Source organism: Dermacentor variabilis, chromosome 1 (genome assembly GCF_050947875.1).
Source record: "Dermacentor variabilis isolate Ectoservices chromosome 1, ASM5094787v1, whole genome shotgun sequence".
In the NCBI taxonomy this organism is placed as follows: Eukaryota; Metazoa; Arthropoda; class Arachnida; order Ixodida; family Ixodidae; genus Dermacentor; species Dermacentor variabilis.
The window spans coordinates 174,612,755-174,635,059 of NC_134568.1; the positions used below are offsets into that span (position 1 = coordinate 174,612,755).

The 22,305-nt window shown below is 46.8% G+C and overlaps 1 protein-coding gene across 13 annotated transcripts in view; it reads left to right on the forward strand.

The window, feature by feature from the left end:
• The window catches only part of LOC142588201 (prolyl endopeptidase FAP-like), a 501,149-nt gene that overhangs the window by 405,698 nt on the left and 73,146 nt on the right, over positions 1-22,305 (forward strand). For 3 of the 13 annotated variants that reach the window (XM_075699776.1, XM_075699767.1, XM_075699751.1), the window contains exon 2: positions 16,494-16,553. The exons of the other annotated variants lie outside the window; for them this stretch is intronic. In XM_075699776.1, coding sequence (XP_075555891.1) covers positions 16,494-16,553 — 60 coding nt within the window. The remainder of the gene's footprint in view (positions 1-16,493; positions 16,554-22,305) is intronic. 13 annotated transcript variants of the gene reach the window in all.

Sequence of the window (22,305 nt, forward strand, 5' to 3'; positions counted from 1 at the left end):
GCAGAGGTGAGCGAATGCCAACTTTTGAGTACGAATGGAATACGAATAGGGAGTACTGAATATCGAATCCAATATTGAATAGGCAAATGCAGACGAATACATTTACAGCAGGAATACTTGTTTTCATATAATTAGGTACCACGCTTGGACTGACTTGTGAAAGAAGACAACTATCAAGGACACTTGGGATCAGTCTTAAATACAAGATTAGTAATCGTAATTAAATATACTGTAGGAATAGCATCTCAACACATTTCTTTTATAGTTGCAAACAAGCTTTTCAAGAATGAATGGTTGCTGTAGGACTACTTTTCCCAAAACGGTAAATAAATTGTTGCCGGATAAAGATCACAAGTTGTGGAAAAAGAAAAGAAAGCTGCTGAAGGACATGTGTGCCGTAAACACATGTAATGTGGCCTATTGCAAGGAAAACATCACTGGATGTAGCGTAAGAGATAAATCTGCTACATGACTAGACTGCCATAAACACTAAATGACCGACTACAAGCAAAAACCACAGGTTGTCATGTAGGCTTCGGCCGCGAAACCGCAAACAAAGCTAGCATTATATATTTTGTTTCTGCATTGATAAACTTTTATCGTTGTTTAACTTTTTATAATTTGCGATACTTCGTTTAGCAGACGGGTAGCAATAACCATGCTTTAACAGTTGGTTTCTGCGAAATATATGGTTAGTCTCAACATGCCAAAATTCCGAATAGGTAATTTTCGAATAAGAATATCAGTGGTTGGTGTAATATGCAATTCGTATTCGAAACTGAATACTCTTCCACCCTACTTCTGAGCCAACATTTGATGAATGTAGGTCTATAAAATAAGCACAGATGACCCAATTTATGTATGTTTTCAGGCCATATTGAGCAAAAAAAATATAGAATGCCGTCTGTTTAGCCATACCCCCCTCTCTCTTCTATACAAATGACGTAGGCGTCCGAAACGAGTGGCGATTCTTTTTTTTCAACGTCTGGCGGCGATGACGTAGATAATGTCCCTGCGAACAGTACCGTCAAAATGCTGTTTGCATATAGCGCTCTTGTAGATTGTACCACCAGCAACACCATAAAAATAATTGGTGGAGGCACTGCCGCCCACATCGGTGCTCTTCAGTTTTTGTCGACACAAATGAAGCCGCTTTTAGTTCAGCTTACGAGACCGGGAAGAACAATGGCACACGTTTGCGCCGTTGTCGCCTTACACGTAGGCTAGAGCGCCACCGTTGCTTCCTGCGAAGCGTAGCCGATACGCCAGAATGCAGAGCCATCGGTCGCGGTTTTCCATTTTCTACATGTCTTCGGTACGTTACATCTTTCGGGTCACCTATAGTACATAGAAGAGGACTTAATGAGATTTTTGGGTAGTTTTATTACTCCACATATTAGGCAACGAGGAAGAATACATATGACAGAGCTTATTAAACTCTGAAAGGCTATAGCTGAGATTTCAATGCGGTAGCATGAAAAGTGGCAAATTAATACGCGGGTGACTGTGTGCGCTCAATCACGTGGTCTATTCTCGCAAGGGGCCGAAGCGGGGAGCAGGCATACTTGTAACACTCAAAAGTTTTGTCTTATTTGTCTTTCTGCCCCTCTGTCCGCGTTTTTTCGCCCTGCTTGTAACTTCCCAACTGAAAGGCCCACGGCGTAGATGCAGGCGGGCGTTTTGCATTGCTCTGACTTACACTGTTCCGCAATCCTCCGTTGCAGGTTAATCTGGCGAGAAAGTCTGTCGCGACGATAACGGGACGCAGCGTTGTTGGACTCATATTTTAATATTCTTATCACCCGATGTATGTGCGCATTTACGGGTATCTGTGTGATGCGTGGGGTGTATGTACGCGCGTCCTCAGTGCATGCCTGCACTGACCGACCCCTCCCATCCTGCATGCAGCCATTAATTGCATCGCGCGGGAGAGGAAGTTGCGGCGGCGGAAGAGCAACGAAGCAGTTTGCGAGCAAAAAGAAAAGGGGGAGGGGGGGTCAGAAGTCTGAATTAAGCTGCGTCATCGCGAGAGCGTTAGCGCGAAGTGCGTGTCGGTAAACGCCCTTTTGCGCCGAGCTCGCGTCGTGCCCCACCCCGTGTGTGCAGCGCTTTCTCGCCTCGCGGCTGCACCTATGCGCTGCGTGCTTCAAAGGTTGTGCGCGCGCCTCGGGTCAAAGCCCCGGGAGCGTGCCACCGCACCGGAATCCGGCGCAGCGCGGAAATCAATTTGCCGAGCTGTGCTCAGATGTTGCCCCAGCCGGGGGGGGGGGGGGGGGGGGGGGGGGTGCGCACTTGTGCCGTGTGCACTGGTGCGCACGCTTTCCCGATGCAAGTTGACGGCTAAGCAGAGCCAAGCTGTCGCGAGCACATACATCGCGAGTGCATGCCAGCGCGTGACCCATGCAGTGCGCGGACCGTTTGGCTGCGCCGCAGTGGGTTCACCTAACCCACTCGTCTCGGAAACGTCGGCATCCAACGTGGGAAAGTTTGATCCGCCTTCATTTTGCGTCTGACCTGTTTTAAACACTTACGAACACTGTCTCTCTATATCATCTGAAATGCATCTACTGCCGTCCTCTCGTTATGCAGCACCTAAATACAGCGGGAGCCGTATGCTATACGAACGGCGGCCGTCGCGCGCTTGAGCTTCTCTGCAGCTTTCGGCGCTGGTGAAGGAGTATGCATTCTTGAAGTGTATAGCCGCGCGCTCTGATTTACGTACTTGGAACTTTCCGAGTCATCTGAATGGCGTACGCTTACCAGAGTGCTGCTTTGAGCAAGCGTATTGGCGCGTAAACTCGTGCTGCCGCATGGTGGATGCGTGAGTCCGGTTACCACCTTAGAATTCGCAATGAACCCTGAGCATGCAGCGTTTTCATGCAGCGTTTTCTGCCAACGATTGTCTTACCTCACCTAAAGAAATCAACCTTATGTAGCTGTACAGTGCCGTAAAGCTCGGGCGTGCGTGCGCACCTGTATGCGTGAGTGTGTGCGCTTGCGCGTTTTCATAAAAAAGTTGCCACGATGCATTTAAGTCGCTCTGATTATCGCGCGAGAAATTGCTGCGGTCACCCGGGAACGCAAAATCTAAAGATAATCGGAGTGCATATGTGTGACCGCCCTCCTCTCTATACGGGCCTATAGCACCACGGTGAGTGCTACTGGTGAACCATTTGCGAAGAAATTCTACGCAGAGCAGAGCAGATGGCCGTTTTCTCAGCGCACCGGCAAGAATCTTTAGCGCGCAACAAATGGCGAGCACACTGTAGCGCACACATCGTTAATGTGGACGATATACACGATCACGCGAGTACAATTTTTCATTCTTGCTTCGTATGGCAATACAATAACGAAGGACCAGGAAAGGAGGAGTTCGTGCGTGGTGTTGGCGGCTCAATATAACAGCAACTTTATTACTATCTTTTAAATTCTTATCACTGAGGAGCCGCATCGTTCTACATGACGGGAAATATGCGCACTGAGATAAAAAATAAAAGAAACTCATGTGGGGGCACAGCATTCGACAGTGAAGCTACAAAATTGATTCGGAAATATAAAGAACACTGGCTTTGTGAGAGTAAAGATTTCAGCATCAACAATCGAACATCCTCTGTATAATGTGACAATAGCCAAAAATAAAACGCTCTATTTGGGTACCTACAGCACTACCATTCTGTGTGTATCACCACAGTCTTCTTCTGCACTGCCATGCATCAGCGCACTATGTGCAGCGGAGGGTAGAGAGAAAGAAGATGAGCACCTCATTCAGACACAAAAGCTTACGCGCGGGCTTTCTTGGGGAGCGACGGCGCATCGACGTAGTTACACTGCATAACATCTCTAGCATATATATCTCAAGTATTTAATTCATTTTTCTTTATGCATCTCTTCGTTTTCAGCATTTCCGTAATGTTTGATTTACGAACGACGTAAGGCATTAGTCCGTCTTCCACACTACTAGGTGGTGAGGCTGTAGCTGTAGGCGTGCAGAAATACAGAAATAATGATTGTTATTATTCTGTGTTTATATCACTAAAGTTCATCGTTCTAGTAACGAAAGCGCGGCATCAATCCGTTCTCCGTTGGGGCTTCGCCGACGTCGGGCGACCGGCGCGTATGCTCGGAGCGCCTTTTCGAAGTAGGTGATTCACCCGTCGTCAACGTACGCGCAACATTACACAATGACAAACAGAGGGGCGAGACGGCAAAACGCGACTTGTCTTACTCTCTGCCATTCGTTGCGTAGCACTGTGCTAGCTCTACGAAGTGCAATGGCACTGCGATAAATCACCATCTGCAGCCCAGACGTTCGTCGTGCCTGGGGCGAACGCGGTGAGTCGTCGCGCCGAACAACGTCGTCGAGGCGCCCGAATAGCTGGGGCGCGACATTGACCCGCCGATGCGCCCGTCCTAAAAACTGCGGCTGCTATTTCGGGCCTTTCCTTATCGCTATGCCAGAAACCAGGCTCGCAGGCGGCCCCGCAACGCATCTCCGTTCTTTTGGTGTTGCCAGTGGGCTCCGCGCGCGTATAGGTGCATATATTTATGCGCTGTCGCCTCGTCCCAAACGAGCCTGCAGTCTGACCGGAATGGAGTAGCCCGCTTCTTGGAGGCTCGTTTGCGCGGGCTACATCGCTGCCCTACACCGCGTGCGTTTGTCTCAAGGAGCGACGCGAAAGTGCGCCACTGCGCCGCCTACAATGCCGCAGTTCTTGAAAAGCTTGAGAAAAAGCGCGTTTGGTGGATCCGCATAGAAGCAGCGTGCGCACGAATAGCGACGGTTCTGACTCGCTTCGCGTTCCGGCTGCGTGCGACAATACTCAAGCACGTACGAGACGTCGTCACAGCGCCTTGTGCAGATGCAGCTGGCGTTTCTGTTTTGACGAGAGCCGCATGCCACGTTCCTGCTCGAGAACTTCAGCGCCAACTCACGTGCGCGCGGCCTTATGTCTCGTTCATTCTTGAAAAGCGTTGGGATATGCAGGAGCGTGCCGATCGTGAACTTCCCGACACGGCTTCTGCGTCTCGCGCACGTGAGTTTACAATTAAATTTCAGTTGTTCGATAAATTATATCTGTTCTCTCGCGCTGGCCTCTGAAATCGTTCACCGAAATAAACGCTTTCTCGGCACACAAGTTGAGTTCGAGCTATACTTAATCGATTTTAGTGAAGCCCGAATTAGACCGGCTATAATAGTTGCTGCTGTAAATGAGCAAAACCAGTGAAATGGCTTAAATTAAATATACTAAAATAAATAAAAAGACACAATACACTTTTTTTAACCAAATAACCAGCAAGTGCTACGCAATATAAGCTCGCGCTCTTATTGCATAAAGCCGAGACCTAGTCGCGCTACAAGAGAGTGGCCGCAGTTGCGGCGGCGGGCTGCCATCTTCGCGTGGCCGACGCTCTTTTTCGTTCGTCCGCGAGCGGGCGCAAAAGGACCGCGGCCTCCCGCGGAGCTCGAAAATCGCGCTCACCATCCGGAACGAAATTATGACGGCGCTCACACCTCGTGCGCGCCCTCGCTCAGGCGCAGCCGGCACCTCGACTTTGAAGAGCGCCGGCTTTGCGCCGGCACAGCAGCGCATCGCGTCCTTGTCCCTCGCGCATTCAGACTGGGCGAGAGATGGAGGGGCGGAGCGGCAGGAACGACAGAAATGAATATTGGGCACGCGACATATATGCACGCGACCGCCGGCGTCGCAGATGCAATCAGCCGCGCGAAAGAGATGCCTCCCCGGGCTCCTTTTTCTTCTCCTCCGAGCTCCGCGCCATCGATTGTGGCCGCATCAAAGATGCATGCACCGTAGCTCAGCTAGATGGGGCGTCCCTCTGTGGAGCGGTTCTCAAGGGCCGCGACCGTCTTCTTCTCGCGCGGACGTGCCAGCCTGCCGTGCGTCCTTTCCGCTTTCTCTGTTTTCTTTCGACGCAGTACATGGCACTGGTGCGAAGCAACAAACGAGACAGAATTTGAGGAGCGGGCCCGCCGTATTGCAAGCGGCGGCGGAGAAGCGCGTCTTCGGAAAATGGCCATACATTTATGCATGGCCGAGAGCGCGCTGCAAGACAGCCGCTCTTGATGGGGAATGACCGCGGGGGAGTTTCAATCGGCCAGAGCTTCCGGCGACGCGTGGTTGCGCAATGTGCGCGCGGAAGTACGCAGGCTTGTTTGTGTGCACGTAGACGCTGGGGTACGTGCTTTCCTGCGGGTGCTGTGTGCGAGCTCTTCGCGCGTGCGCAGACGGAGGATTGTCTTATAAATTCGTGATGCGCGGATCTCGGAAGTGCCCGCTGTTGGCGCGCGGCTATACTTATAATTTCACATTTCCGTGCGTGTGCTTGTTCAGCCTAGTTTCAAACCAGTTCAGATGATCGATAGCCCAATCTATGCGAATTAAAAAAAAAAAAAGAAGGTTTGGGGGGAATGTACACTCTCATTTGATCCTCTAACGCTTGCCAGTGCATTGACTTCTATTTTCTGTCGTACTTTTCTGTCGTCGTGAAAGGTCCCTCAGTTATTGAGACTATGTGAGCCGTCTGCTCTTGCGCAGAAGTTGAGCCAGTGGATGTTCCTCTGGGCTATTTTATTTTCTTTACTGTCGTCGGCCACTCAGGTCCTTGCCCGTCGCGGTGGTTAAGTGACTGTGGGCTTCAGCTCCTGAACACGAGGTTACGTGTTCGTTTTCTGGCTTCGGTGACAGCACTTGCGAAAAAACAATTAGATCATTCAAAGAACTCCAGAAGGTTCAAATTATCGCGGATTCTTCGACTACGGCGACTTCAGTAGCTGAGGTACCCCTTTTAGACTCGAAAGAACCCACCAACCAACATAACTGTGCTCCTCCAGCTCAATTTACAAAACGAGTAATTCAACATATCGACCCCGCGGACGCCCTCCTTGGCCATGTGAGCCGTAGGACAGCGTATACTTGAACGCTCTTGCACCACCAATAATCTTCTCATCGGGGGCATAAGTGGCGGTAACAGGGAATTCCATAAACGAAGCACATTAACAAAGTTCGCACGCGCTATCGACTCTGCTCGCACAAAAGACAGCAAGCGGAGCGTGCTTTCTGCGCATGAGCAGTGGTGCTTATCGCGCTTTTCAGGTACACTAAGCCGCTTGCATCCGCCATCTCGAAAGTTCTCTTCCTAAACGCGAAGAATGCGATCGCGCGGATCTCCACTGCGACGCGCGCGCTTGTCTCAAGTAGAAAGCGCGAACAGCTAGGAGCCGTGTGGCGCTCGAGCTTGGGCCCGAAAGCGAACGCGCGCGTTCTCCATGGCGCCATTTCGAGCTATATTTTTTCTAATTTGCTTGCTTTCTTTGTCATAATTATTCATTATTCTTTGTCAGTCATGCTTTCCTGGACACAGTGAACACGAAACAAAGCGCAGTTGCCAAAGAAAACACGCGGTATCCGTTTCCACTACCGCTACGTGGAGGCGCCACCGTCCATGAAAATGCGCATTGTAAATGAATCATCAACCTGGCATTTGAATACGCGCATACAGCTTTTTACTTCTTTTTCGGTGATTTAAACAAAGCAAGCGTTATACTAATTTCTACACGAAGAATAAGGTAATAAAGATGATAAGAGCGAATACATTAAAGCGTAATGCCGTTCTCGCGAGGGACACTCCCCAAACGTTGTCGCGTGTTTGACGAAAATTCTGTCTGGCCAGCCAGCATCGTTCATATTAATGCGACAGCGGCGAATCGCATTTTCCCAGCTCTTTGTTGTAGTGCGACGTGCCGGCGTTATGTGACACATAGTGCTGCGTGGTTGGCGCTTGCGGCGCCTTATGTCACGTGTCTGACGTATTATGTACAAGTTCGCGTTGCCCTTCTTCAGCGAGCGTGCGTCGGCGGCGGGCAGCCGTCTCTCGGCTGCCACCTTGATGCAATGCGGCAGCCTGTTTTACGCGACTTACACATTTCGTCTGAGAAGGGTTCCTGCTGGACTAGTTTATGTTCTCGATTAACATTGATGTTCCTGGCGTCACACACACACGCACTCAAAAAATAAGAAGGAAATGAAATGACTTTTTCTCTATACTCATCAACGCTCGCCTGATGAATTAAGCCGGCGCACCTTCCGGTAGCCCATTGTCGCCAATAAGGGAGATGATGCTGCGAGTCGCCGCCTAGGCCAAACAAACGCGGGGTGTGTGCGGACCACGAAACGTCAACGTCTCCTCCTGTTATTTTATTTGGCGAGTAAGACGCTTCATGTTCCTTTATGCACGTCAAGAACAGAACAGTTTGTTTTCCAGCGACTGTTCGGATATCACGCGACCGTATAGAGCTCTCCGCTCGACATGCCTGTCGAAGCAAGCATATAGGGCGGGCGCCTGAAGGGACGACACCTCGGCTTGCCAGAGTTCGCCAGCCCCGTCGTACCGCGCGAGCGGTGGCGCTTTATTCTGGCGCTGGTCCCAAACCGCCTGCCAAAGCCGTGTCGCTTGGCACCTGGTAGCGCAGCAGTGGAACTGTGCCCCACCTGGGAAGAGTGACGGCCGTAAACAAGCAGGATTGCGCGGTCTTGTGACGTGCTGCTTTACGCATTCCTGTTATCTTTCGGCCGCTGTCGTCGGCACTATTTTTTTTTTCTTTTCGCTACCTCGTGCCGCCGTCGCATCGTTTCTTCCTTCTTATTCTTGTCGCGCGATGCCTACGTTCAGAGCGCGACCCAAACACTGTTTTCACGACAACTCGACTGTCCTGGCCTGTGAGTGGCCTGTCCAGTACAAACATTTATTGACAATGACAATGACAATGATGTTTATTTTGCATCAGTACATGACGCGAGGAGCATGCAGAAAAAGCTGCCACATCGACAGCTTGACGAAGCCGCAGGCCCCCGCATTGGCGTTCGCGCGGCGTTAGCGGGCACAAAGGTAGTACATCATTGTTTAGAAATGTCCTTTACACAATATTGAGCATCGCGAACCATGTGAAGCAAATGAAGTAAAAAAAAAAGATGTGCTCTAACAGGTCATAGTAAAAATCATCTCTAACCAATAAGGATAAAAAACAATGATAGGCACAACGGTATCGCAACTGTTCAAAAAAAAAAAAAAGAAACACGAGGGTGAGAAAGATATAATCATAACACAAGGTGTAACAATAACATTTCTCATACAAACTAAACAAATGAAAAACCAAGAATATAAGCTATACAATGGGACTAGTTGTTTTCGATAAGGAAAAATTTGCGAACGCCAGGGAAACACTCTATTGCAGGCAGAAATAACTATACAGAGCTTTAAAAGAGGTATTTTCCAATCCAGTAGTTTCGTTGTGTAATTCATTCAGTAACCTTGGCAGGTTGTTACGAATAGTTTGTTGTCCGTATGTCTTTCTGACGGTTTCTACTTTCCAAAACTCTCTGGACCTTGTCGCATATGCTGTAATGTTGATTTTTAAATCCGCTAGTGTTCTTAGAAAGCTGGCTCCATTTTTTATTTCTTGTTTGTACGCTCTACAGAGTCGATAATCGTACATACTGGTAATTGGCATTACATTGTACTTTATAAAAAATTCACGTGTATGAACATATTTTGGAACATTTTCTACGACTCGTAGGAATTTTTTTTTTGCAGTACATAAAGTTTTTCCAAATTTCCCTGTGTGGTAGTAGCCCAAACTAAGTGACAGTAGTTTAGACTAGAAAGAAACAGTGTGTTGAAAATCAGCATCATTACTTTTGTTGGCAGTATATGACGGTTACGGTAAACAAGCCCGATTATTTGAGATAATTTTGTCGCCAAGGAATTTACGTGCATATCCCAGGATAAGATTTCTTGAAAGATAACACCTAAAGTTTTAAAGTACGGAACTATATCGATAGGCGTTGAATTTAGCAATATAGGCGTATTAATTATTACGCTTTTATTTTTGCTTCGAAAAATTATTCCTTTTGTTTTGTTTGTGTTTATTTTAAGACAATTTTTCGTGTCCATTCATGCAATTTTTGAAGAATTAAGTTTGCTTCCTCAACTAATTCATCCGCCGACTTTCTTATGAGGAATATGCTAGTATCATCGGCGTAAATTATATAGTTTGCCTTGATACTGATACTAATGATATCATTAATATATAAATTAAAGAGGAAAGGGCCCAAAATACTGCCTTGTGGTACGCCACAAGAAACGGGCAGTGGACTAGAGAGTTCATCATTAATACCGACCCTTTGCTTGCGGTGTTCTAGATAACATGTGATGAGGGATGCAGCCTTCCCGCGGTAACCATAAAGTATGAGTTTCCTAATAAGAAGTGAATGATTGACACAATCAAATGCTTTTGTAAAATCTACAAACAACCCCAGAACCAGTTTTCCCTCATCAATTGCCCTTGAAATTAACTCTTTCTGAGCAAATAAGGCACACTCCGTGCTGAGGCCTTTGCGAAAGCCAAATTGGCATTCATTTAGAAGTTTATGTTTTTGCTCAAAATCCATAAGCCGATTTAAAATTATTTTTTCAAGTACCTTCGAGAACATAGGGAGAATTGATATTGGACGATAATTGCTCATGTCATTTTTGTCACCTTTTTTATATAGGACACTAATGCGTGCTTTTTGCATTTTACTGGGAAAAATAGCTTGACTGAAACAAAGGTTGAAAATATATGCAATGCATGGAGCCAGAATATCGACAACGTATTTTAAAGGTTTTGTCTGTAACCCGTCAATATCTTTCGCACTGCTGCTGTTTAGATTTTTAATTATGTGGCTTACTTCGTTTTCATCTACAGGTTTAAGAAAAATAGTGTTGCTATTAACCGGAATATTACTAAGATAATTTGGCAGCATAGGCGTATTACCTGCACTTACGAAATATGTATTAAATGTATCTGCAAGCCGCTTCCCAGATAATTCTATAACATTAATATCTAATTTAAGAAGTTTACTGATAGGCGGATGATGCCTTAATACAGAGCTGAGCCTTTTCCACATAATCTCAGAGCATCCAGCAGCTGCTGCAAAGAAATTTGCAAAATATTCTCGCCTAGCCTTTTTTATATCTTTATCGAGGCGATTACAGCACACTTTAAATTGGCGGAATAATTCGATATTTTTAGTTGAAATAAACTTGCCATAGAGAACATTTTTATGCGCGATTCGCCTGAGAAGCTCAGAGTTAATCCAGAGTTAATCCAGCTTTCTAGGGAAAATGACGGGAACAGCGTAGCAACCATATCAAACATCGAAGCAAATAAAATTGTTTTACGAGATGAAGTAACAATAACCTAATAATGAGCGCCGACAAATCTTATTATTCGACATGCTCTAGACACAGCTTGATTTAAAGTAGCGTACGAGTTAGCCCTAAGTGTTTCGGTAATTTGGCTACAACTGGCAGCTCAATTAAAAACTTTCGCACTAAAAAATGGGATGAACCGCTCAGCATCTCCGTTTTTCTTTTGTTTTTGTTCTTTACAATGAGGTATTTGTCTTGTTATGTTAACGGAGAAAATATAGCGGATATTTAGTGTTTATTATGCTGTTTTTAGATAGAGGTATCTTATAATTACGCAATGACATGAAGTTCCTGAAAAAAATTCTCTCCGCAGTTAAAGATTTTGTTGTTGTTTCTTGCGAGCTCCAGACGCCATGAACTAAGCAGCACGTCTCTCGCTGTGGGAACGAAATAGACTTATTATAGAGTTCGCAATCGTACATATGTACCAACTCGACTGGCACGTCTGGTCGCCCGATGGTCAGCTCCGTTTCCCAAAAAAGCACGCGTGCTCGGAAAACGGTATGGGTTACAAAAACTTCGCTTGGCATTCCCCACTCGATCGCTTCGAATTCGCCCGTTTTCAACCAGACTATAACTGAACACTCAGTCGAAATTCGCTCACACTGCCGCTTTTGACCCTCCGCAGCGCTTATTCGCACCTGACGCGTCTCGTTGTTTGTGGAAATTGAATAGACGCTTACGGTCCCACGGCAAGAGACAACGTTCTTTCATCGCCATTCTTTACAGCGAACAACATTCAAAGCAGGGGCCGGATGCCAGTGACGCCTGCACGTCGCTCATGAAATCGTACACGCGGCGCGTCCTCAGCAATTTCGCCACGCGATTCGCTTATATCCCCCCCTCTTTTTTTTTTTTGTACCAATACCTCCCAACCGCGGTTTCCTGGAGGCAGCGTCCCTAAATTGATTTTCTGTGCTAGATATCCGCGCGGCTGTCTCCGACGCCGAAACCGCTATTTTCTTGCAGCCGTCATTGGCTTCCCTGCACGCGCCCTATTTCGATGCTTCCCGCGCGGCCGCCTTGCCCAATAACAGCGGTGGTTTGCGCTGCTGCTCCGTTGGAGCTAGGAGCCCGTGACTTGGCGGGCCTGCACACTATACTCCGTCCCAGGCATCAGGTGCAACGCTGTGGAAGCTGCGCAAGAAGTTCGGTCACGAAAATTGATCGCCCGTCAACGCTTCGCTGCGCGCCAACGGCGTTCGCTCGCGCGAGCATGCACGTTTGGCTCCCCGCGAAAGGCTGCAAATAGAAGACCCGAAAAGAACAACAACTAAAACCAGAATGATCTGAAACAACGCGTTAGCAACCGTATACCACAGGGTGTTTTTGTCTAGCAGTTAAATCCTGTTTCATTCAAAACTGAGCCTATATCAAATGCAGTTGCATGCGCACAATTGCGGTCACAAAAGGACGAACGCAGACACTGCAATAAAGTCTAGCCTCCACAGCGTTGCCCCTGATGTCTGAAAAGTATACTGCTCTGTGAAGGCGACTCTCTTCGCGAGCATTCTTTCTTGGGAAGCTCAAGTGTCGCGCGTGAGCTCGCGCTCGGGGCTCATACTTCTGCGCACTCGAAGTTCGAACATATTGACACGCGTACTTTTTTGGGTGATGTTATCGCTCAGCGCGGGACGCGGGCGCATGTGTCGGAAGTTCCTCGAATGTCTATCCGCTGTCGTCACCGAAGCTTGTGTAATCTGATTGCATGTGGGACGCGAATTGTGTATAGAACTTTCTGGAAGACACGCGGGCACCAGCGATTATTCTGGAACCTACGGTGACTCGTGTATAAAAACCGACATGCTTGCCGCGCAGATGAGATTTTCGACGATCGCCGACTGTGTTCGCCGCTATCGTTGTTCTTTGAGTGTAGCCTGTTTTTGAGGGCACAGGTTCGTCCAATAAAACGCTAATTTCGTCATCCCCAGTTTCGCTGCTTTCTTCACCGTCACTACTACGTGCAATATATATATATATATATATATATATATATGGAGAGAGAGAGAGAGAGAAGAGCGCCGGCGCCTCACCGAGCCTTGTGCCACGTGTATAGCCATTCTACGTCCCTCTTTCCTCTACTTCCCCCACCCTCTCCCCATTTCCTTGCTTAGCCTGCTTTCGGCTAGCGCCCATTTCATTTCCGACCGTCGCGCTGCTCGCATCCTCCCTTTTTCACCCTTTTGCCTCTATGGTCTTCACGCCACCCCGGCGCGCCGTCCAGTCGGCGACCGCATTGTGTGCCCTCGAAGCGACGCGGCGCCAAGAACGCCGAGAGCGTTATTTAAGCGCCGGAGCAAAAAAAAAAAGGGAGCCTAAAGGAGAGAAAACAAGGAAAGAAAAAGAAAAGAGAAGTAGCATTCAGCGGCGCAAGAATGTCCCGGCAGCCAGCCGTGAAGTTCACGGGGCCAGTGCCGCGGCCGCCCAACCGGCGCTGTGTCACTCTGCGTGCGGCGCTGCTGCTCGCAGCCTCTGCCGAGCGTGTGACAAACTCGCTGCTCGCCAATTGCAGCTCCGACTCCTCGGTCGACTGAAGCGAGCGCGGAGACTGAGCCGCGGCAGAAAATCCCGTTTGCGCGCGAAGGGGAACGTTCATACGCCGACCGCACCGCGCATCCAGACGCGTTCCGGTTGCACTGGGCCGCTATCTTGTACGCGTTCGAAAAGCCGACGTTCGATTTCGCCTCACGCGATTGGGCTAGATTGGCCTAGGCCACGATATCGGCGCAGCCTGGACAATCGCGCGAGGCGAAATCGAACGTCGGCTTTTCGAACGTGTACAAGATAGCTGCCCTGGTTGTCGTTGCGCTCTGAGGAAAACCGACACCAGTGGATTCTATGATTCGAGGTCGGTTACTATAGTACATCGACCGAACACCGTTCGACTGATCGCTGTCTGTACCATCCTTATTCGAACATTCTTGAACCACTGTTGGTGTTTAATGAGCGGAAATGGTTTGTCCGTTGAGTGAATCTACTGGCGCATTTAATGTCAATTTGGGAACGGAAATGCTCATAAAGTTAAGCTCTCTGGATCATATCATCCCTTGTTTTACTTGCCTGCACAGTTGTCGCGCTGATGATTCAGTGTTGCGCACAACACTGCGCAGGTGATTCTCACTGTTGTAACATTGCCGATGTATGACGTCCGTTCCCATTTCATCACTACTGCAGCCACTTCGCATATATTGAAAGCTTCCTTAGTATGCGTGGCTGAACGAACAAAGGACGTTCCACGTCCGCCGCCAAGGTATGTGAGTGGTGGCGCTGGCTAACACTCCCAGGGTTCTACTAGGACACATAAATACCCAAGAAAGTGGATGGGGAAACGCCGCCGCGGTAGCTCAATTGGTAAAGCATCGCACGCGAAATGCGAAGGTTGTGGGTTCGGTTCCCACCTGCGGCAAGTTGTTTTTTCATCCACTTTAATTTCCATTGATTTATCGTTTCTCTATTTCATTTATTAAACGCAAGTAATTTCCCCGATGTTGTCCTTGGTGTCAGTGTTTGTTGGCTTCTTGTGATATGACTAACAAAAATCTGGACCTTCGGTTAACCCCCTCTCTTCTCGTTTATGTATATATATATATATATATATATATTCTGCTTCACTTGCGTAGATATAATAACGCAACCTGGGGCGCTATAACGTAAAACTATTCCAAACTTTTCTATTCCAATTCTGCTATCAGCCCTCCACGATAGGTCAAAAACTTTTTTCGGCCACCCCCACTTCACTTGTCTGTCACGCGACGTCACGAAAACCGCAATAGCTCTCCATCTGCTATGATGTGTACACACTGATTATGCATGATTTGACAGAAAAAGAAAAACAGTTATTTCTGATTCGACCCCTTTTCGCCATTAGCCCTCGGCTATTGGTAAAAAGTTTTCGGTCTGCACCAACTTCACCTGCCTGTCACGCGACGTCACAAAACCGCACAAACTCACCGCGTCAAAGTGACGTGTACGCGATAAAGATGCATTAATATGCCGAACAAAACTGAATTTTCTTCGGAATAGCCGCAGGCTGCCCCATTCCGAAAGGAATCAAAGATGGCTGCTGCCGATCGCTGAGACGCTAGCTACTCGCACCTGCCGGAGAGCATGGGTGTATTTGCGTATAATAAAACTTCTTGCGTGGCCGTGTAACTTTTTCGAGCACTTTCGGCACGTTTACCACCTCATTCTGCCAACTCTTCTTTGCTGAGGGTCAGTTTTAGCGTCATTCTTAAGCTTCCGTTGCATGCCGCCGCGATTTTCGACCAGCCACCACAAGCTAAGTAAGGGAAAGCCGATTAATCGCCGACGCCGGCACCACCCTCTTCATCCGGTTATCGATTTTCAGTGCACTGGCTCTGCCGCAGCGTATCCCTCTCCACTTGAGCGTTCTCCTCGCCTCTTGTCAGCCAATTAGATGCGACAAGCCGCTCAGCGTAGGCAATGTTATTCGTTTTTCAAGCAAACAAAAGTGACCTCCTATGAACGAGGATAGTGTTTGATTGGTCTGTACAGACAAACCTGTGGGTGACCGCCCGGTGCTTGCGTCTGTGGTTACGCAAATTTGACGTCAGGAGATTGGAATAGAAACATATTGGAATAGTTTTACGTTTTAGGGTACCTGTTCCACAAACACAAACGCAGCAAAATAGGTGCTCGTTGCTATATGAGAGAAAAAGGATAAATACCCCTCGCGAAAGACTCCAAGAATAAATTAGGCCGAACGAGAGCCGGCGATGAAACCCTTTTCTCCAAGTTCTACCACATAGCTAAACAGAAGGAAAAGGGGGCCACCCACGCCTGAATTAATTTTTTTACCTGCTTATTATTTTCTCATTTGTGCGTCTGTCTTTTGATACCTCTGTTTCCTTTTACAAATTCGAGGGACTATCTGCTTTATGTTCATTATAACACTCACTCCTGCAGGGAAGGGAAATTGATCCCACCGTCTTTTTGATATTGTTATTTCATTTAAGGATGTATTCTGTTCCTCTCTTTTTGCTACGTTTGCTGCTGGTGCTGTTAGAAATATCGTCTTATGTGTTATTTAACGTCATTCGCGTCACCAACAACAATTCTCATTGAGGAAATGTGCGCAAAGAAGGGCGCGAAGGCTCTCAAGGAGCCGTTGCTTGCGACTTTCTTGAAAACTGGAAAGGCGCATGTTTTTTGCTGCTTTGTATGGCTTCTTTCTTTTTATTTTCTTTCTTTTCTTTTCCTATAAGGTATTTCGCTGTTTCCGGAGAGCAAGCAAAACAATCTTGCATGGTGCGGCCAACGCATGGGTAAGGGGTGTTTGCACGCAAGCGGCGTTGTCGCTGCTCTCTGCATTTTCCTCTGCAATTTTCGTTACCGCTTTATGCCCGTCAAAAACTGGGCGCTTTGTATCTCGGAATGGATTTCATTAATGCCTTACGCGTTTGTCCATATACCGTACTCCTACACGAGCGATGTTTTAATGCGAATATAATTCTTGTCATTGGCAGACCAGTTTTCTTTCCGGCTGTATACCTAACCGCTTCCATGGACCGATGCCGAAGGTATAGTGCAGTGTAAAAATGTGGGCTTAAACCCCGTTCACGATGCTCTTCAATTAAAAAAAGAAATATTTTATAAAAAAAAGAAACTTCCTCGAGTTCATTTTTTGTCTCAAAAAATGTCATTCGCCTACTTGGATAGTCAACATAGATGAGCTCTTCCCGAATAGTGTTATGTCTCGCCTGCTCATGGCTTTCAGGTACGAACATAAGCAACTGAAAGTATACATGCTGTTGCACGATTTTTCTCTTTCTCTGTCATGCGTTACAGGCACGCTGAGCGTCAGGACTAACGTTCGGCGCGGCGTTTGCCTGCGCAAAACGTGCCGATGCAGCGTGTCACCAATAGATGCCGAAATGAGCGGTTCGACTGGACGATGAACGAAAGGAGCGTGCGAATTCATGGAACCAAAGCAAAATTTTAAGCAGCTGTTAGTGTTCTAAGCCACGAGAGCATGGCTTTCGATCTTTCTTCAACACCGTCATTTGTTACGGACTTTCTTGGCTTTCGCGTGCAACGCTCTTATGTAGCTATAAGATATCATGTTTGCAAACAAAGCTATAGTGCTAGCAGAGCAAGTAGACGAGTACGTTGACGTTGCTCTTTGTCTTCGGCGTTCACCACTTTGAACAATAATCTGTGCGAATTAACCAAGAATTAAAAAAAACCTCCTCCACGTGTATTAACCTTGTTTTTTAAAAACATTAACACCATTGAAGTGTTTCTTTATTTTTTTTTTTGGTCCGCACGGAATCTGACAGCAGCGCTGCGTTAGGCTCTTAATGTCACGTTGGTGTGCTGAACAGGGCTGATTGATGCATACATGGAAGGGAATCGAACAGCCAGAAAAGACGGGACGCTGTGTCTGTCGTATGCATACATCCAGCTTTTAAAGAGAAGTAAAACTCCAACCAGATTTACTTTACACCCCGAGGTTTCGGAGCCCTACCGGCTCCGATACCTCGGGCTTTTTTCTTCTCTTTAATTCAGCCGTCTCCAACCAGGCAGATATCTGCCGAATGTTTACCTTGGATCCCGTCCTTTGCGCCGTTCTACTCCCTTCTCTACAGCTGGTCTATATGATACGCCAAATTTAACTTACTAAGGCGCAAACACAAGCTCAGTTTACTATGGAATATGCGCCACCCTATAGCTGTGTTCATGCATGCGCGTACTGCTCTCCGTCCGCACTTGTCGTCCGTCAGTCAATTCTACGAAACAGGTTATTGCGCTATCATGTGATACATCATCCGTGACAGCCGAAGGGTTCGCTGTTCTGTCTGCAGTTCGGTTTGTAGAAATGGCTAAAGAATGTACACAAGTGGTCCGCCAACATCGCTTGCGTCCCTTGCCAACTTAAATGCCACAGTTACACCTAATCCGCTAGTGTTGGAAGAAATTGCTTTTGCCAGTGAAGCCCAGCAAACTGTCATAGGCGCCTTTACCGGTGGCCAGGGGGTGGATCTCTCACCCCACCCCCCACCCCCTGTCAGAAGGGTGAGGACACAGTATGCAATTTCACACCTCCCCCTCCCCCCCTCCCCCCCACACACTTTTGTAAGCGCGGGCACTTTCGGCTGCATGCTGGCAAGTCCGACGAAAATAAAGTTGAAGCTTAATTTTCTTTCTTAAGAGAGTGGACGCGTAAGCAATGCTTTTCTTTACTACGCGTCCCCTGCTTGGGCAGCGTGGATTGTCCTGTGTGCCTCGTCGAGGCGCGATGTAGCGGACGGCGTACGGGATTTGCCGCTCACGCTCGCGTTACGGAGATGGCCTGGCGCTGGGAACTTTCCGCCCTAACAAATTTCCGCTAGCACTACTTGCATCATTCCCAGTTGTTTGGGACCGCCTAACAAACCGTATTTGAAAAAAAAAAAGAAAAGACAGCTTGCTATCTTTCGCCTGCGGGCGAGGCGAAGGGTCCGGATAAAGTATTATAATCAGCCGCGCCAATCGATTCGTGTGGCTTACGGCATGAAACTGTTGCATTATGAAATGCTGGAACTATTGAACCTCTGTCCAGAGATAATCTACATAACGTTGCAGTCTCAGTCTTTGATCACCCTCAAATCTTTGACCAAACCTCTTACAGGTCAAGCTGCCGAATTTCATTGTGTAACCATGACTTATCGTAGATATGTTCGTGAAAATTACCTTGGTCGGACGTGCGGAGACATTTCAATACAAAGTGTCACTTCTGACCTTGTCGATTTCATTTTCAGGCTGTTTATAAGAGTTACACCGGTACTTATTTCCTAGCAGGAACAAAAACAGCAGATATTTCATATTTTGAAGAAATGGGGACCAGTTTTTGCTGACGTGTACAAAAAATTTGAACTGTTTGGGCTGCTTATGTGCTCTGAAAATAGTTACTTAATACTCGCTTTATTTCAATTGTTATTAGTTATAAACGCCATTTAGTTGCCCCCCCTCCCCCCCCCCCCCCCGGTATACTTGGTAATATATGTGGGTTGCGGTGTTTGTATTTCTTCAAAGTACGAGGAAATGTATTGAGGGACGAACGATAAATGTGTAGGTCCATTATAGCCGTTGTAGAAATTTACTCATTCGAGCGTTCCAAGTTGCCATACTGCCGCTAATAGAAGTGTTTCCTAGACTCTTAAAACAACAGCACGAGATGCAGACTTGAAATTCCACAAAAATAGGAAGAATGTTGAGCTCCATGCGTTGCAAAACTTCCATTATTCTGCTTTAAGTGCACGTGTTGCAGATGATTACTAAACGCTCGTTTTTCCACGTGTTTTCTTGCATGATACGACACTCCTAGTCTGTTTCTCTTGTGTCCTGGGTGAGTTAAACAAGGCATCTTGTTCATATCTGGGGAAAATTATGGGCATGGTATGGGTAATGTGTAGCCAGTGTTCCAAATTGGTGGGTTGAATGCGCTTTTTCCAGCAGCATACGTATGCAAGTGGTTCAGAGCGTTATTAATGTGTATTGAGAGCTGTGTAAAACTTAGACGGCTGCGCTGGAATAATGAGACATTCTGTGAACATAGGGGGAGGAATACGCCAAGTTCTTGTGCGATGGTAAATGCGCGTTATCAAATACAGCTTTAAAAAAATCGTAAGCAGGTATTCGTAGGTATCATAGGCTGCTGTTATTATAGCTAGGTTTTCCAATGTCTCAAGAGAACTCTGCGTTTCAGAAAGTTTATACTTTGAGAGAATAGGCAGCATTTTAAGTGCAATGTGTAAAGAAGACTTAACGTTTCTGGCTTATTTATATGCGTTAGAATACTTATTCAACACTCTTTATTATTCTCTTTCCTTTTTCAGGCGTGATTCATTAGATTCGTCTAGTCTTCTCGCTGAACGAAAGGAGGCAGCTTCTTTATGTTTTATGACTGTAAATACCAGGTAATGGGTGATATGTAGGTGAAGTTCAAAATTGATGGGTAATTAGATCTTTGGCAATAAGTTGCGCGTGCAAGCGCTCGGGAGCGTTATGAGCGTGTCTAACGAGCGTGGCAGAATTGAGCCCGCTGCCGGGGTAGAACTATAAACGCCACCAAGACCAAATTAAGCGAAAATTAGTGGTATGCCATGGAAATTCTCTGTGCGAAGTTAAATGCGGTAGGATCAAACACAGCCTTTCTAAAATAATTATTATTCAAGTGTTGAAGCGTGTGATATGGCCGCTATCCGCTATGCTTCCCAGTGTCGCGACATAGCTGTAGGTAAGTTACAACAGATTTATATTTCGTGGAAAGAAAAGGGGGTCATGGCAAGTGCAATGTACGACCAAATTTTTGCATTCCTGGTCTTTACTGAGCTGTCGTCTTTTTTTTTTTCTCCCTATTTTTCATGCGCTATAAGACGTTCCTAGTTGGTTTCAGCGATGTTCTCGGTGAACTAAACATAGTAGTTTGTTTACGTTTGGCAAAAATAAAGGGTACATTCTGGGCAATATGTAGGTAAACTTCAAAGTCAGGAGAGTGATTACGACATTTGCAGTAAATTGCCCATGCAAGCCACCTGGAGCTTTATGAAAGCGTTTTACGATCAAAGCACAATTTGAAACCAGATTGGGACCAGGTACGATTTGATTCAAGTATATGGTGGTGGTTGGCTTGTCAAAAGAGTGGCCCGGGATAGTAACATGTTTGGAGAGCGGAAGATTACGAAGCCTCACGGCATGCGATCTATGATTGTTAAAACGCAATCTAAAGGTGGTTTCCCTTTGTCCAATGTACTGTAGCTTGCACATTGAGCATTCTTGCATACATAGATAACATTGCTCGTGTCACAGTCGAAGTGACCTTTTATCTTAAGGCTAAAAGTTGGACGCCGTGCTCATAACACTTAGCGAAGTCGTTATGTGAGCGCAAACCTTGCACCACCGCGACTTGTTGCAAGGATGACAGCCTATGTGAATAGGTCTTGTCGTTTTAGAAGACGTTCGGATGTCGCGTAAATTTTTTGATCGTCGGTAAACTGCGCGTGGCAGCTCCGGAAACACGTCTCCGGGGCGATTACTCCGCATGAGTATGTTATGATGTTTCTTTAAGGATGACATTAACGTTTGGAACCGATGCAGAGTGTGTTAAATCCGGGAGGCGGAACTTCAGGCTTTCATTCGGACTTTAATAGGGTTCATCCCTCCATTTCGTTTTCGCACTCATACCCACAGTTATCTATCTGTTTTCTGGCTGACACAGTATCCCTCTGCGGTAAAAAACTACTACACTTTATGAGTAACCAAGTGACGTTCACCGGTACCTTCAATTTCAAAGTATCCGTGTTAAATACTGCAAAACCAGCATAGGAGGTCACTTTTGTTTGCTTGAAAAACGAATAACATTGCCTACGCTGAGCGGCTTGTCGTATCTAATTGGCTTACAAGAGGCGAGGAGAACGCTCAAGTGGAGAGGGATCCGCTGGGGCAGAGCCAGTGCACTGAAAATCGATAACCGGATGAAGTGGGTGGTGCCGGCGTCTAAGGTGAAGCACTTCGTTTCAAGAGAGTGTGTTCCGAACATTCCGATTTTATTAACAACTGCGACAGACTCCGCGATGCCCTGATAACGCAGAAGTACCCGCTCCTAAGAGTGAATGACACGACTAAGCGAGCTGATGCAGTAGACCGCAGTGCGCTTCTCAGACTGGATAAGCGGGTTGAGCAACAAAGGCGTACTAATTTAGCCTGAACAAACTCTGCATCAATTCCATCAATTAATATATATATATATATATATATATATATATATATAGATATATATATATATATATATATATATATATATATATATATATATATATAAGGTGGGGCAACCCAAGGTAACTTTTCTATGCAAATGAGGAAATGAGGGGGGAAGGAGGTACCTTTACTAGCAAAATTTTGAAGAATGCCCTCCATTCGCCATAAGTACGCGTTAACCCGCAAGAGAGAATTGAAATGAGGTGAATCTCACAGATACGCCTGCGAGATACACCTCTCCTTTGCTTGGCAAACAAGGAACCACATCAAATGGACTCG